The sequence below is a fragment of the Podarcis muralis genome, chromosome 13 (genome assembly GCF_964188315.1).
Source record: "Podarcis muralis chromosome 13, rPodMur119.hap1.1, whole genome shotgun sequence".
Classification (NCBI taxonomy): domain Eukaryota; kingdom Metazoa; phylum Chordata; class Lepidosauria; order Squamata; family Lacertidae; genus Podarcis; species Podarcis muralis.
The window spans coordinates 18,425,230-18,442,230 of NC_135667.1; the positions used below are offsets into that span (position 1 = coordinate 18,425,230).

The 17,001-nt window shown below is 47.0% G+C and overlaps 1 protein-coding gene across 1 annotated transcript; it reads left to right on the plus strand.

The window, feature by feature from the left end:
• The first annotated feature begins 3,740 nt into the window (after nucleotides 1-3,740).
• Nucleotides 3,741-15,914, plus strand: MYADM (myeloid associated differentiation marker). The gene is made up of 2 exons (XM_028702715.2): nucleotides 3,741-3,923; nucleotides 12,836-15,914. The coding sequence occupies exon 2, from the start codon at nucleotides 12,847-12,849 to the stop codon at nucleotides 13,750-13,752; it is 906 nt and encodes a 301-aa protein (XP_028558548.1). The 5' UTR covers nucleotides 3,741-3,923; nucleotides 12,836-12,846; the 3' UTR covers nucleotides 13,753-15,914.
• Nucleotides 15,915-17,001: the final 1,087 nt, after the last annotated feature.

The window sequence follows — 17,001 nt, forward strand, 5'->3', positions numbered from 1 at the left end:
AGATTAAACAGAGGCAGTGAGCTTCATGGTCAAGTAGGGATTTGAGCCCTGGTCTCCCAGGTTACGCGTAGTCCCGTGCTCTAACCACTACACCGCACTCCCCAAATACATTTTTCAGTGTGAGGTGAGAGACAGAATGTCCCTGCTCCAGCCATTGCGGGTGTACACACAAGCTTGGCAGCTGAATCTTAGTATCATAACCGGCAATGAGATACTGTCCTCCACTGTGAAATTACTAAATTGCAGGTTGGGACATATAGCAGATTACTCTGTCCTTCAGTAGAAGGATACAGACAGTGGACTCTGGAGGACCAGCTAGGAGTGGGATCCCTGAAGCGTTTGCCTCATGCTGCCTAATGGTAGAGCTGGCCTTGGAGACTTGGTTGTGGCAGAAAAAGCCCTATCAGCCTTCATGGAAGTCCTACTCAAGCTTTTTAAGGAACCATTTGTTTGCCACAAGGTGTCAGCAGTGTCCCAAAAAGAGGATAAGCATACAATTATGGGAAGAGCCATGGGAGGATAGTGGGGTGCTGGGGATTGGAATAAATAAGGCAAGGAGCTGGGGAGACTGGGTTTAGTGGGAAAGCCGAAGTGGGTCAAGTCCAGTAGATAAAACCCCTGGATTTTCTGTAATGCTGCATATACGTAATTGCCCAGCTGAATTCTGGATGAATTGATCCAGAATAAGTGCTACCTGTTTGTTCTGGACTATTGCAGATTAGAACCCACACTTTTGCTAATAGGGGTGTTTTGGGGGATAGGTGTGGAGAAACCTTTGGCAAGGTAGCTAAAATGTGTTATGGTGGTAACTAATCTGCGTTTAGATGAATTTGCACTGCAGTGGGGTTTGCATACTGTGGGTGGGGGTTGAAACCAAGGATGAATAAAAGACAGATTAGGAATTTACAGGTAAGTTTCTAGGCGATTTGCAAAAGGCTCTGATTCCAAATTCTCTAACTTTTTATTTGCATGATGCTCCTGTGGCCACCCAGCTTGGATCGGGCTGTGCCCCACCAGTGGAAGACCAGTGTTGTAAGATTTTTTTTGTTGTTTAGTCATGTCCGACTCTTCGTGACCCCATGGAGCAGAGCACGCCAGGCACTCCTGTCTTCCACTGCCTCCCTCAGTTTGGTCAGACTCATGCTGGTAGCTTCGAGAACATTGTCCAATCATCTCTGTCATCCCCTTCTCCTTGTGCCCTCCATCTTTCCCAACATCAGGGTCTTTTCCAGGGAGTCTTCTCATGAGGTAGTATTATTATCCCCCATATTGCAAATGGTGTGGGGAGGACTGAGGCCACATACATTTAAAGCACACACAAAAAGGAAAATACTGGGAACCATAGTTTTTTTTAAAAAAGGGTATTGGGATCTGTAGCTCTGGGGGTAAACTACAGTTCCCAATACTATTTGAATAAAAGCCATGTGCTTTAAATGTATGGAGTGTAGGCAGCCAAGGGTAGTTTGCCCTAACACCATGTACAGAGGTACCTCTGGTTACGTACTTAATTCGTTCCGGAGGTCCGTTCTTAACCTGAAACTGTTCTTAACCTGAAGCACCACTTTAGCTAATGGGGCCTCCCGCTGCTGCCACACGATTTCTGTTCTCATCCTGTAGCAAAGTTCTTAACCCGAGGTACTATTTCTGGGTCAGCAGAGTCTGTAACCTGAAGCATATGTAACCCAAGGTACCACTGCATTCATTCATTCATTGCATTTATATACAGTGGTACCTCGGGTTACATACGCTTCAGGTTACACACTTCACTAACCCAGAAATAGTGCTTCAGGTTAAGAACTTTGCTTCAGGATGAGAACAGAAATTGTGCTCCGGCGGTGCAGCAGCAGCAGGAGGCCCCATTAGCTAAAGTGGTACCTCAGGTTAAGAACAGTTTCAGGTTAAGTACGGACCTCCGGAATGAATTAAGTACTTAACCCGAGGTACCACTGTATTACAGTGGGAAGTATAATTAAAGGATAAGACTGCTGTTGATAAAAGTTCCTTCCTTTGCTTCTTGGGGTCATAAGGGACACTAAATGAATTAAGTACTTAACCCGAGGTACCACTGTACTGCCTTGTTGTTGTTGTTGTTGTTGTTGTTGTTGTTGTGTACTGTACTGAGTTCATGGCAGAGGTGATATTCAAATGGGATGCTAGCACTCCCTTTGCCGCTATGCTCCATGAGCCCTAAAAAAGGCTGTTCTTTGTTTTTGTGTTTACATGGGAGAGGCCATCTAATTTGATTTTCCCTTTCTATAAAAGGAGGGGAGAGGTTAGGTGTGAAAGAACCCTCTGTTCTGCAGAGATGGGCAGTGGAAATACGACAGGAAGAAGAGGAGGAGACAGGTCTGCTGCAATGGGATCAGCCTGTAACAGTGGGGAGTGGCAGCCTAGCCAGACCTTCAGCAGGCACTTTTTAAGAAGCCCAAAGCTGGAAAAGAAACAGAAAATGCCAGTGAAAATAACCACGGGGGTTTTTTTGGAGCATGAAAGAGAAAGGATATAAATATGGTCATGGGGGTGGGGTAGCGGGGAAGACTACCAAAAGGGGAGGTATTAGAAAAGTTCATAAAACAATGGGTAGTGGTAAAGTTAATAATAAAATAGTAAGGTAAGAGCTTCGAGACCAGCCAGTGGAATTAGCGGCAGCGGATTCAGAACAAGAGAAAGAAAGGTCTTTAAATTATGCATATGTAACTGATGGAATTCACTGCCGCAGGATATGAGGGGGACGTGCCACTAGCTTAGATAGAAGGAAAAGATTCACTACAGAGGGGGGATTTGAACTTGGCCCTCCCTATCACACCGATCTCTCAGTCTGCCTCTGCAGAGAAGCAGTTTTGGCAGCGGGTGTGGATGCAAAAGGGAAGGGGCTACTGCCTTATGCTTTCCTGACCTTGGGTGCGTTTTAGAAGCATCTGTTTATAGGCAAGGTAGATATTTGGACTATTCATGCACCCTGCATTTAAAGCGCACACGCCCCAGAAGGAATCCTGGGAACTGTGGTTTGAAGGTGATGGGAACTGTAGCGCGGCGAGGGGTCCCCAGTTGTCTAATCCAGCCTTTCGCACACCTGGATCTGGCAGACGAAGTTTCCTCTCAGTACTTCTGTCTCCACGGCGTGCTGGGTGTCGGGGGCTTTCGCCGCCGGCTAAATCAATCCGGTGTTAAAGGCAGAGGCTCAGGACACGTAAAAAAAAAAAAAGTGTGTGGGGGGAGCAGGAAAATTCTATCTCTGCGTCTCGCGTGCCCAGTTGGCTTACGGAACTCACTGCCACGTGATTAAAGAGTAAAGCAAAATGCAGGGAGGGCTGGATCTCTCGACCGCGCGGGATAAATGAAACCTCCATGGTTAGGCGCAGCGTGCCTGCAAAACGCCTGTTGCTTTCAGCGACGGGCGCGCAACGAGCATGCAGGCCCTGCTGCTATTGCTGCTGCTGCACCAGCGTCTTGCACGCATCTGGCTATCCGCTTTGAGTAATGAGTAGCCGGGTCGAGAACCGTGAATCGTTTCTGTCTGAGTCAGCGGGGGGGACCCTCCTTGCGGGTGCGGTGGTCTGTGTATCGTTGTGTACTTTTTGGCTCCCAGCAACAGCAATAACACAAAGTCCACTCTCCGCCTTCCCGGGTCTTCTCCCCTCGACCTCGCCCGCCTTCTCCTCCTCGCCGCCCCCGCCTCCTCTGCTACCTCCCTGTCTCCGCCCACGGCCCACCCTCTCCCAACCTCCTGCCTGCTTGTCTGTGGGTGGGTGGGGTGGGGGACTCGCCCCACCCCTCTCTCCTCCTGTCCCAGCCACGAGTCCCTCGCCTCGCCGTTTTCCCGTGATCAGACCAGAGCATCTGCTCCCAGCCTCGGTTGCTGCAACGTGCGTGCCCACCTTCAGGCTACCTTCCAGACGTGCACTCTCCACCCCGCTCTGGAAGTAAGTCGCTTCTTCAGGAAAGTCAAGTCTTGGGTGCTGGAGGGAGGGAGAGGGGCGCGCTGCTGCGCTGCGGGCGAAGGGGTTCGAGCCAGAATTCCTGGGTTCTCTGTAGGAGAAAGGGAAGGATACAGTGAAGAGAGAGAGTGTGTGTGTGTTGAGGAGCCGAGAGGAGGTTCCAGAGGGTTAAAACTAGGGGGGAGGGCATCAGGGAACCCGCCCGGATTCCTGGTTCTTTAGGAAAGTCCGTGGGAAGTTAATCCCAAGAAGCGCTGGGAGCCAGGATATTGGGGGGAGTGGGTGGCTGGGAGCTTACTGGATTTCCCGAGGAATGGTGTGTATTCCAGCTTCTGCCAACTTGGGAAAAGGGCGTGACCGCCATGAGATTTCCTTAGGATGATGCTCTGTTTATGAACTTTTTGTGCATCTCCATTTTTGGGGTACCACACCATGCCAATAAATCCTCTCCCTCTTGATTTTTTTTTTTTTTTTAGTGATCCACTTACTGTTTGTCGAAACAAACAAAACAAAAATTCCTTCCAGTAGCACCTTAGACGAGACCAACTAAGTTTGTTATTGGTATGAGCTTTTGTGTGCATGCACACGTCTTCAGATACACTGAAGCAGAAGTCACCAGACCCTTATATATAGTTTTGAGGGGTAGGTGTGGCCGACTTGGAACTTAATGGGATTTGATTGATACCTCTGCTTCCACCTCCTCATTCCCTTAAAAATAGTAGCAATAATAGAAACAATGGAATGCCTTGTGAACCTAATTTTGGCAGCTGTTTGTGTGTAGGGATGCCAGGGCAGGGCATGTTGGCCTGGGTGTGTTCTGGGAGGTGTGACTATCGGTAAGAACAACAACAAGACTTTTAAGGTGCCACAGGGCTCTGACAGTGAAACGCAGTTCGCCCCAGAAACACTAAAGGGACAAAATAAAATAAACCATTAAAGGAAGAAGCCTGGCAAATAAATATACCTAAGTCCATGCAGAAGGGGAGGGTCAATACCTCTGGTGGGGGATTTGCCACGCTCCTTCTGGGGTAGTTTGTCCACCTTTGTTGCCAGAAGGCTTTTAGTCTAGGATTAGCAAGGGAAGAAACCAAAGAGAACCATGACTGTCTCTCTGGAACGCATGCAGTAAATTATCCCGGAGAAGTTGCAATCCCGAATACTCAAAAGCAAGCCCCATTGGTCGCAGTGGGGCTTGTTTCTGCACAAACTGTACCAGATACGTCTCTATAATTCCCAGGTTTGTCCACGGGGTGCGGCCACAATGGGAGTGTTTGCGTTTCTCAAGATGGAAGTCATGTTTCACAGCGTCTGTGTGCTGCATATGTCATGCATGATGCGCACAGCAGGATAGCTGATTTCCCTCGACTGATAGCTTGTGCCATTTTGGGGGGGAATACATGTATGATGTACATTTGTGACAGTACTGCGTGCTTTGCAGTGTGAGAGAGCATGCCTCAGAGTGTGCGATGCATTTTTATAAAGGAGACGTCACAAAAGCCTGCAGGCTGTTTTAATGCACAGTGACTTTTCTAGCCAGTGGATGCTGTTGTTAGCTACTTGTGGCACGTACTGAAGACCTGTAGCTCCACTTACACGCTTTAGTGCAAAAGAAAACCGCCTGGACTGACAGATTTTGGAACTAACTTTCTAAAATATTAACCTTTGGTTTTCTTCCATTCTCCTCGAGTTGCATGGAAAGATTCCTTTTTCAAATCCGGTGTCTTGATTTGCTGATCAGTAAATTATCATGTTTGGAAAGTTATAGGATGAAATGTTCAGAATGTCTCATGGCTGTAAATACTTAAGGCTCTCTGGGAATCTTTCCTTTTTATTTATGTAAACCTCAGATCACCCCCCATCCCATACCCTCTTGCTCTCTTTCACCTCCTGAGATGCCTTGTCCAGAGAATCCCAAACTCCCAACCTTGCCTTCCCATTATACTCTCATCCTGCTCACGGGATTTGAGTTTTTCTGGACAATCTGGTCATGAAGACCCTAGCTCCTTATTTTCCTTGGGTGGCACCTCTCCTACAGCTCGACCATTTCCCAGCCTCCTTATCTGAAGTGGGCAGCAGTGTGTGTGGGGGGGGGGGGGTTTCTGTCCTTCTGCCACATGTTTAGTTCCCTACCTTGGGCATTTCCTCCTTGTATGCTCAAGGTTTCTAGCTAAGAGTTAGCTAATACTTTCTTGATAATGATCTGTGTCACTTACTGGAACCGCAAAGCCATTTCTTCAGAGAGCCTTTTTAGTAGCATTAAAGAGCTGTGTGAGGTTGCATCATGCTTCATTGCATATAGATAATGGATCATGTGAAGTTTTGCCTTAAACTGGGGGTGGGGAGCCTCAGGCATAAGGGTGAAATGTGGCCCTCAAGCATGGCCATAGCCAGCGGGAGCAGCTGCCCCCCCCCGAATCAAGTAAATCAATAAAAATACTTAACTAACTGAGGTTCTGCCCTCCCCCCCAACATAAATTCTGACCACGCCCATGCCCTCAAGTCTTCTCAGTCTGGTCCTCAAGGCTCTCTTGAGGCCACACCTTTCTCCTCAGTCTGCTTTCCACACCAGTCCTCCTCAAATGCCTTTTTGCCTGTCTTGAGATGTGTTCTTGAGGTGCACTAGTCCCTTTTACTTGCTTGGACGGGGAAGCTGGAAATGTCCTGCTTTGCATGCCTGGAATGTAGCCTAGTTTTCACATCCCTGAGCATCACATCTCTTTTTCTGACCACACCCATCACTGGGATGTGGCCCCAGGAAGCCTCTCCTTGCAACAGTGTGGCCCTCGGCTGAGAGAGGCTCCTCAACCCCGCTGGAAAACACCCCTTCTTTCATGGATTTTGAGGGCAGCCTTAAGTAACCTGCTGCCCTCTCAGCTGCCTCACATTTGCCAAATGGAGATTATAATCTGGTTCTTGTTCTTGGAAGAGCCTTCCACAGCACTGCTGAGGTGCTTTAGTATTTTTAGCTGCATAAATCAGCTGATGGGGGGACTCAGTGTGTGATGGGCATGAGCTGCCTATGCCCACGGCCGCCAGTGACATGCAACCCCCAGAAACATTGCAATAAGGCGATGCAGCCTTCAGCATAAAAAAAAAGGTTAGCCACTCCCTGTTGTCCATGTGATGATAATGTAAAGAACTCTGGGCACTCTTCACTCTTTAAAGCCTTGAAAGCTGTAGTGGTGGATTTTGATAATGCTCTTGGAATAATTTGGGACTGTGAATAGTCGCTCAGTTCATATGCACGGGGGAATAATATGGAATCTACTTTTTCAGGTTGCAGGTAGGGAGTAACATCTTAGGCTGCTGCTTTGGAGGGGGAAAATGGTCCTCTGCACACAGTAAACCAGCCTGCTAGGGTTAAACTCTCCATGAGGCACTAGTTTTCTAAATGCAAGGAATGCAGGGATGTGTGGGGCAGTGTCAGGTCCTTCCTTGCAGCCTGAAGTGGCACTGCCCAAGAAAGGTCCCCACCCCCTTGATTCTGCTCTTATGTATGAACTGGACCTGTGCATTACTGCTGGAAAACCGGGCAGGAAAGTGTCACAGAAACTGGTTCTCTCTCTTAATTCCCTGGCCCCCACTTTGGTCTCTTCCCCCAAATAACTGGCTTAGCTGCATTTGTCTGGGCAGGCTGGTTAGATTTTACTGGGCAACCCTACTTTTGTGGCACGACTTGCACAACTGCTTTGATTACCCCTTTGCCCAATCAGTGACCCAAATGCGAAGAGGGTGGGTAGCTCAGAAGAGGTTCTTGCAACATGCCAGGCAGGGTTTGAAACGCCTTTTTATCTTCGCCTCTCTCCTTCCACAGCTGCTTCCCTTCTCTTTCTGCCATTCCCCCCTTCCACCTCTTCGCCCACCCAAACCAGCATCTTGGCTAAAGGGGCTCTGGCTTCCCAAACACAAACAAGGAAAGGAAGTTGTAGCTGCTGATGGAGGCGGGGTGGTGGTAGTGGGGGGAACTGTCCTCCGCTTCTAAAAGGGAGGGAAGGGAATTGTGATTTTTTGAGAGATGGCCCAGAAGGAAGACAGAGGAGATGGCTGTGAGCCCAGCCAGAGCATTCCCCCCTCCCTTCCAGCTGGGAAGCAGCGCATGATTGAAACCAAATGTCCAACTTTGGGTAAAGCGGGATTTTCTCCTGGCCTTATATGGATAACAGTGCAAATGGCTCCCACCTCCCCACCCCCCACCTCCAGGCAAATATCTCTGCCTGCTGGCCTTGCCTGGGCCCTTGCAGGAAATCCAGATGAGGAAGTGTCTTCCCCTGATGAAAGGCCAAGAGCAGTTCTGCCTTTGTCTGACAGACACACAGAGAGAATGTTGCTCCCAACGCCTCTAACCTAATTTTAACCCAGCTGAGATGCTTTTCCAGACCCTCCTCCCCTAGGAATTCCCATCTGCTCTCGCCCAGTTGTTTGGAAGTCACAGTTAGGACTGGCCACTTTTTGCGTTGCCAAAAAAGAGGAAACGAAAAGAAATGCATTGCTAAAAATGGGATAAAATAAGATGGTGCAGGTTTGCATAAGATTTGCATATACTGGCTATTTACTGATTTGTACATCTTGTTACTACATTGACATCCCAGCTTTCCTCCTAGGAGCTTAAAGTGGTGTGCATGGTTTTTCTCCCCGCTCCCTTTCGAATTACCGTATTTTTTGCTCTATAAGACTCACTTTTTCCCTCCTAAAAAGTAAGGGGAAATGTGTGTGCGTCTTATGGAGCGAATGCAGGCTGCCCAGCTATCCCAGAAGCCAGAACAGCAAGATGGATCACTGCTTTCACTGCACAGCGATCCCTCTTGCTGTTCTGGCTTCTGAGATTCAGAATATTTTTTTTCTTGTTTTCCTCCTCCAAAAACTGGGTGCGTCTTGTGGTCTGGTGCGCCTTATAGAGCGAAAAATACGGTACATCCTCCCCACAACCCTGTGAGGTAGGCTGGTCTGAGAGATGTCTTGCCCTAGTGGGAAACACTGTGATCTCCTGTGTGTCCTGCTCAATCTGCTGTCCAGATGCTCACTGTTGATTTTTTAAAAAGAAATGAATTTTTGCATTGCATTTATTTATTGCATTGCATTTATTCTATTTTTATACGTGTTTATTTATATCTTTATCTTTAAACCAGACAGAGAGGACGTCTTCTGTAAAGCAGAATACTTGGTTATGCCTGCATAACACTGCTCTTAGTGGTTAAGGACCACGTGGGATGCCCTCAGTGGCAAAGGCTTTTTGCTGCTAATTTATTATTTGTTTATGTTTATATATATTATTTATTTATGCTCATTTATTTTAAAACATTTATATGCCACCCCTTGCCACGGTAGATTTCAGGGTGATGTGCAAAATCTAAAAGCTGAGCAATTCAATAATAATGAAAACAGGCGAAAGAGCAGGAAGCCAGGGGAGAAAACCTCAAAAGGGACTAATGCTAACATTTCAAATGCCTGGGTACATAATAATCTTTCTGCCTGGCGCCTAAAGGATACTGGTGTTGATGCCAGGCTACTTTATAGCCTTTTTTCTTCTTCCAAGGGAGAAGGAAAATAAATTCCTATCCCTTAAAACATATCCCTATGGTAACGTTCTGTGTGTTTTGTTCCCATCTCAGTAAGCTTATGTTTGATCCCTAAAATTTAGGAAGAACTTCTCCTAAGTCCTTTGTAGCTAGACTTAACTGAAACAGGCTGAGGTACCAAGTGGGATACCTGCATGCTTAGCCCCACGAGAGACGAGGGGAGACTACAGAATCCTCCTTCCTCTGCATTGCAGTCATGATCCAAATTATCTTCATATCCTGTGGCTGCATTAGCTATTTTTCAAACAAACTCGGGCGATGCAACCATGCCTCCCCCCATCGTCTTGTTTTGTTTTCAGGAGAACTTAACATTGAAGTAGTTTAAAAAGAAATAAGAGTTATCTCGCTCTCTAACAACATGTCTGTGGTCTATAAAGATTCTGGTTTTTTTGTGTTTTTTTTAAATACATCGCCCCACTTTTCATTTTTATAATTTTAAGTACAGTTTGCCATGCTTTCACATCAGCTTGTATTTTTTTTTCAAGAGACATGCAAAGATTTATACACATGTGAGCGTTTTTGTATGCCATTTTACCTAAACAGGCATTTTTTTGCATATTGTTTTCATTGATATAAGCAATTTCTGTACATTTTTCTCTAATGTAATCTTTGTACGCTTTCCTTTTTATATGGTTATTTTTGGAACGGCGTTGCAAAATTAAGAGAAACATGAATTTCGAAAGATAGCTGTGCTCTGGTTTGTATATTTGTTTGGAGGAAGTGTGAATGCAGTGAAGCAAATGTATCTCCCCCCCCCCATGCAAAAGTAAAATCACACACACACACACACACACACACACACACACACACACACCTTTGCTCTCTAGTATCTGACCGTTTTTCCAAAATCGTTCTGGGGGACTTGAAAATGCAGTGGTTTTAAACCTGTCCTTCCTCTGAGAGAGTTCAGGATTAGGTATGTGGTCCTCCCCCACCTTTTATCCTTCACAACAACCCTGTGAGGTAGGTTAGACTGCAGGACTTTGACTTGCCAAGTGTTACTTTAGTATACGGTACTTCTTGGATGAGTGAGGATTTGAACCTGGTTCTCACTGATCTTAGGCCAGCATTTTAACTGTGGCACCACACGAGTCGTCTGAAGGGCAGAGCTGTTGGCGCAATGGGTTCCGGAGTAGTCTTGGGACCCCCAACAAACGCATTGCTGAAGGCAAGCCCCTTTCCTAATAGCACACAATCACTAAGGGAGATTAGAAAGTCAGTTGAAAGCCAGATGGTGGGAAAGGCATGCTCTTTAACCATGCTGATTGGGAGTAGGAGAACAGGATGATTAAAACTCTTACATTATTTTGAGTGTGTGTGCTTGAATTCCTGCCTGGGGAAGTGTCTTAAGTCAGTGCTGGAGCATCTCCTTTGCAGGTAGGAGGGTTCCAGGTTGAATCCCTTGCATCTCCAGGTAGGACTGGGAGAACCCAGAAGAGCCTCTGCCGGTCAGTGGAATATTCAGTCAGTGGAATATTCAGCCAGATGGACCCAAAGAAGGCAGCTTTGTATGCTGCCCATTTCTGAGTCCCCTCACTGGCAGCTTTTAACTGGATTTGGGGCAGGGGGGAATTCTTCCACCTTTTTTCCACCTTTGCTTTTATGTTGGCCCTAACTGCTGCCGGTTTTGGTAGTTTTAAAGGTCTAAGTATTTTGTTACACCTTTTTTATGGACTCTTTGCTAGCCGCCTTGGAAGGGTTAGTACCCTAAAAGACAAATACACCCAATTAATTAATAAATTTGAGGTGGCTTCTGGGTAAAAGGTTAAAGGTAAAGGGACCCCTGACCATTAGGTCCAGTCGTGGCCGACTCTGGGGTTGCGGCGCTCATCTCACTTTATTGGCCTAGGGAGCCGGCGTACAGCTTCCGGGTCATGTGGCCAGCATGACTAAGCCGCTTCTGGTGAACCAGAGCAGCGCATGGAAACGCCGTTTACCTTCCCGTCGGAGCGGTACCTATTTGTCTACTTGCACTTTGATGTGTTTTCGAACTGCTAGGTTGGCAGGAGCAGGGACCGAGCAACGGGAGCTCACCCCGTCGCGGGGATTCGAACTGCCAACCTTCTGATCGGCAAGTCCTAGGCTCTGTGGTTTAACCCACAGCGCCACCCACGTCCCCATGAGGTGAATTGGAGGTGGCTTCTGGGTACACCAGTGTATGTATATGAGAGAGAGAGAGAGGCTGCGCCCAGCCTCTGCAAGCCTCGCCATGCCTGTGCACTGCTGACCCCTGTTGCGATTGCTGCTAACTTTCAAACACGCCAGCAGAATTGGCACAGACAGCACAATGATGGAAATGATAAGACTGTGCAGCAAGAGCGACTACCTCTTTGAGGTACTTCCTGTTGCACTTCCTGTGGTGATGCTCCGGATGTGAGAGGACCCGCCTTTTGGTAGATCCCTTGCACTCTTCCCCCACATCTGCTTCCTCATTGCTCATGCATTGCTAAACAGTTTTGTTGTCCTGGTAACAGCCATGCTGATAAAAACCCCCAGCATTATTTTATACCACAAGCATTGCCTATCTCAACCTTATTGAGGTCACTTCTTTCTTGCTGTAGGCGAGTGGTGGTTCTGAGGCCTGCAATATCTGGCCAGACATCTCCTACCGATCTGGGTTCTCTGAAGTCAGCTCAGATATCTCCTGCAAACATTGGTGGATCACAATTTGTGTCTGGCATCATATATCCAGCTGCCATTGTTTATTTTGATAGACTCTAGGCACCTATTTAAAGGTGTTAATCTCTCATTAATATTTATTCCATGGCAAGAGCAAAACTGTTGCTCTCTGCTTTGTGGGGGTGACCTCGGTTTCTATCATGAGAGAGGGGCAGTAACACTGTTGGGAACATACATGTCACAGATTGGGTAACAGGACGAGACAAGTATGTATTCCAGTTATATCCTATCCTTACTCCAAGGAGCTCAGGAATGGTGCATGTGGTCCTCTCACCAGGTTTTTTATTTTTATTAGACTCTTGTGGGCCCAAGTTTACACAGTGAGTGGGGATTTGAACCTGAGTCTCCCCAGACCTAGTCTGACACTCTATCCACTACACCACACTGGCCTTCCAAGAGACAGCAACATCGAAGGCAGAGATGGGGAGCCAGTGGCCCTCCAGATGTTGTAGGGATCCAGACAGGGATGGAAGTGATGGGAGCCATACCCAGCAACATCTGGAGGGCCATAGGTTCCCCAAACCTGAACTAACGTGAATCAGTGAGTGTAATGAGATACTTTCCAGATCATCACCCTGACTACTGGGCCATGAACTGCTCCATCGTAATCTTGCATTGTGTGTTTTGCATTCTTTCCCCTAGATCTTTGCACGATGCCGGTAACCCGCTCAAAGTCCGTGGGCAACACCTCTGCCTTGACCTCTCAGCTGGGCATTGTCCGTCTGCTGGAGGTCCTCTTCACATGTGTCACCTTCAGCCTGGTGGTCCACATCGACAGGTGGCATACTCGCAATGGCGACTGGTGCATGTTCTCATGGTGCGCTTCCTTCGCCATCACTATTGTCATCTTGGTGGTGGAGTTTGCCGGCCTCCAGCACCGCATGCCAGTTTCCTGGAAGAACTTCCCCATCACATTCGCCATGTATGCTACCCTGATGTGCCTGTCGGCTTCCATCATCTACCCGGTCAGCTTCATTCAGAACCAAAATCCCTCCCGCAGAGAACGTCCGTACCTCATTTCTGCCACTGTGTTCTCATGCCTCTCCTTCTTGGCATACTCCACAGAGGTGGGCATAACCAAAGCCAAACCAGGAGAAGTCACTGGCTACATGGCCACCGTCCCTGGGCTGCTCAAGGTGGTGGAGACCTTTATTGCCTGCATCATCTTCGTCTTCATCAGCGATCCGGTTTCCTACGATAGTCCAGAAGGTCTCCAGTGGTGCATGGCTGTCTACTGCATCTGTTTCATCCTCTCGCTGTTGGTCATCATCCTCTGCATTGGCGAATGCACTGGCTGGCTGCCGTGTCCGTTCAACAAGTTCCTCAGTGGCTATACGCTCTTGGCTGTGCTCATGTACGCAACAGCCACCATCATCTGGCCCATCTATAAGTTCGACAGCAAGCATGGTGGCAGTTCGTCTCGACCCCGTTATTGCAGTTCAACCACAATGTGTCACTGGGACAAGCTTGTTGCTATAGCTGTCCTGACAGCCATCAATCTCCTGGTGTACGTGGCTGACCTGGTGTATTCCGCACGGCTGATATTCATCCAAGGGTAGAGGGTCAACGAGAGTCAGGACAGAGAAGGTCAAGAAGGAGGGAGGATGTAAAGAGATGGGGAAGGGGAGCAGAAGGGGAAAGCAAAGGCATCTTTTAAAGCATTGCCTTCCCATCTTTTTCCATGCTCTCACCCTCTTCTTTTTTTGCTTTTTTCTCTTCCACTCCTTTCTTCCATTTTTCTTACTTTCCATTAATCTTTTCACATTTTTACATTCCTCCTTCCCAGTTAACCTTTTTTTGGTTTTGCCTTGTGCTTGTCACTTGTTGCATGCTCAATCTTTTCCCCTCCCCGCTGTTTGCACAAGTGTGTCTGTTTCAAAAACTCACACGCTTCACGCTTCCCATGCTCATTCTGCCCCCTTCATTCCCTGCCCTTTGCACAAGCATCGTTTTCTTTTTGCATGCTTGTCCTTTGCCACTCCCTGTACATTTGCAAGGCGTGGCTAGCTAAGAGCTCCAATATTCAGGGTTTTGAGGGTGGTTCTGTTTGTTTTCTAATGGTGATACTGGAGGTGCACATCCCTGTGAGGGGGGAATTGCACTGGGGGCATTATCCTTGATTGAAGGAGATTGCCAGAATATTCCCATGTTGATCCCTGGCCAGATGTTTTTATATGAACACAAGACCTTCCTGCATTCTTCTTGCACAGTTCATAGACACCTCTTTCTTTTCCATTGCATGCATGCTCCTTCACCAGCCACGAAATCTTCCACCTTCATGACTGCTCTCTGTCCAGGCTGCCAGCTTGCATTTCTGATGGTTGCATGGGTGTGTGTGTGTGTGTTTGTAGGGAGAGAGGACCCTGGCTTACTCAAATGTGTATAACCAGCATCTTCTTTTCAAAGGGCAAGGGGATCCTGGTTCGGGGCTCAGCGGGCATTAAAAGTGCCGGAGCCTTGAGAGAACAGACCTCTCTGCTTGCAGACAGGAAGGGTTGAGAGAGCTCTCCTTTAATTAACATATTTGCCTGGCAGTTTAAAAAAAGAAAAGTTTTTGATGAGCCTTAAAGGCATTGTCTCACTTTGCAAGATGTCACTTGGGGGCTGTTGGCTGCTAATGAACACAGATGCCTGAAAGGTAGTTGAGATGTGCTTGTCGAGGTCTCTGAAACAAAGGGGCAATTTGCTGCATGTGGCTTATGTCAGAACGCACAGAAGCTGCACAGAAGCAGGGCTGCATGGCTAGTTCTCCAAAAGTTGCCTCTGCCACCTCCATGGAGAGTTTATTCTATGGTTTATTCTTATTGATGTCTGGGGAGTAAAGACTCATCCTGCTTGGTGGGAGATTAAAGGCAACGTGCTTGCTTCTGGTTGATGGTTTTTGGTGACAGAAAGGCACACTGTTCTCAAAAGTGCTCGTGTGTGAGCTGTTGCCCATCGCAGTGCCTTGAATCTCTAAAGGGGACTTCACTCCTCTGCATTCAGAAGTTGCCTCTAGTTGCCTTTAGCAAAATAAGCAGTATTTTCTTGGAGGTTGAAAGCAAAATGACTATTGGGGGGGCTTAAAGCCAACAATTTGCTATCCTGAAAAACAGCATCTACGCTGTAAAAGCGCCTTTAATTATTCACCTAAGGATTAAAAATCCTTGCCTGCAATGTTCTTAAAAGCAAAACATTACACTTAGGGCAATATTGTTCCTGAAAAATAAGCTTGCTTAATTATTATTTTTTACACTTCTTTGAAAACTGCCTTCTGTTGAGTGCCTAATAATCTGCTTTAAGTGTTCTTGCTGAGAAAAAAACAGCAAGATATTCTTATGGGGGGGGGGTGGATAGAAAAATTGAACATACATGTTCAGTGGAGTGTTAAATGTGTTATTTTGCCTCTGTTTTGGTTGCTGATCCAGTATTTAAAAAGAGAATATATACCAGGGGACACATCCTGCAGCCTAAAAAGACAACAACGTTCTCTTCCCTTCTGCTCAGCACTAGAGTTTAGTTTCATGTACTTAAAAGAAATGAATTTACAATATTATTTTCATAATTTGCCTTTTTTATACTTCTAGATGACATATAGCATAGAGACAGAAATATAGGCTCTCCCTGCTCCATTTTCACCCTAACTGCGGTGCTCTTGTTTGTGAATGTGTGGGTTTTTTAAAAAAAAAAAAAATGCAAGTAAATATATGTGTATAAAATAAAGGAGCAATGATATAATAAACAGTGGTGATTCCTCTTTCTTTTGTGTCTGCAAAGAAGCTCACAGTACATTCAGACATTTAGAGTTGGAGCAACTGGGGGGGGGGGACCACCACCACCAGGTGGGTCTGTCTTCAGAGTTATATGGTGACGCCTGTGTTGTTAGAGTGTTTGAACAGGCACCTTGGGGACCAGGGTTCAAATCCTCCCTTGGCCATGAAGCTCAATGGGAGACTATGGACCAGTCACTCCCTCTCAGCCGAATCCACCTCACAGGATTGCCTTACATGGTTCTCCTCCCCTTTTCAACTTCACAACAACTCTGTGTGGCAGGCTAAGCTAAGAGATTTCATCTGGTATGGATTTTCCTAAACCCACTCCACCTTTACAAACATTGGCTCCCAGTACATTTCTGAGCACAATTCAAAGTGTTGGTGCTCACCTTTAAAGCCCTAAACGGCCTCGGCCCAGTATACCCAAAGGAGCATCTCCACCCCCACCCCATCGTTCAGCCCGGACACTGAGGTCCAGCTCCGAGGGCCTTCTGGCAGTTCCCTGCCTGTGAGAAGTGAGGTTACAGGGAACCAAGCAGAGGGCCTTCCCATCAGATGTCAAGGAAATAAACTATCTGACTTTTAGAAGACATCTGAGGGCAGCCTGTTTAGGGAAGTTTTTAATGACTGATGTTTTAATGCATTTTTAATCTTTTGTTGGAAACCACCCAGAGTCCCTGGGGAAACCCAGCCAGATGGGTGGGGTATAAATAAATTATTATTATTATGACCAGCTACTGTACACTTACCTGCCGAAATGTCCTCTTCTATAGGAGCCGTTTCATCTTTTGCATTTCGTTGCTCTTAGCGTGGGGTCCTCAAGGGGACACCCACCAGCATCATGGCACTCTCAGATGCCCTTCTGCTCTCTTAAATTTTCTTAATTGAGTTTATTTTATTTTTTACATGGGTTGCTTGCTTGCTTGAGTGGGTTGCCTGTTGTTGGGGGGTGGGAGTTGGGCCTGCTTTTTATTTTTTTATTTTTTGGTCTCCGTGTATTTGGTGTGGGTGTGGGTGTGTGTATTTGTGTGTTTTGCTTGTCACGGGTGGATTCTG

Bases quoted from the DNA above. Each gene is read 5' to 3' on its own strand.
- MYADM (XM_028702715.2), top strand. From the start codon at position 12,847: ATGCCGGTAACCCGCTCAAAGTCCGTGGGCAACACCTCTGCCTTGACC.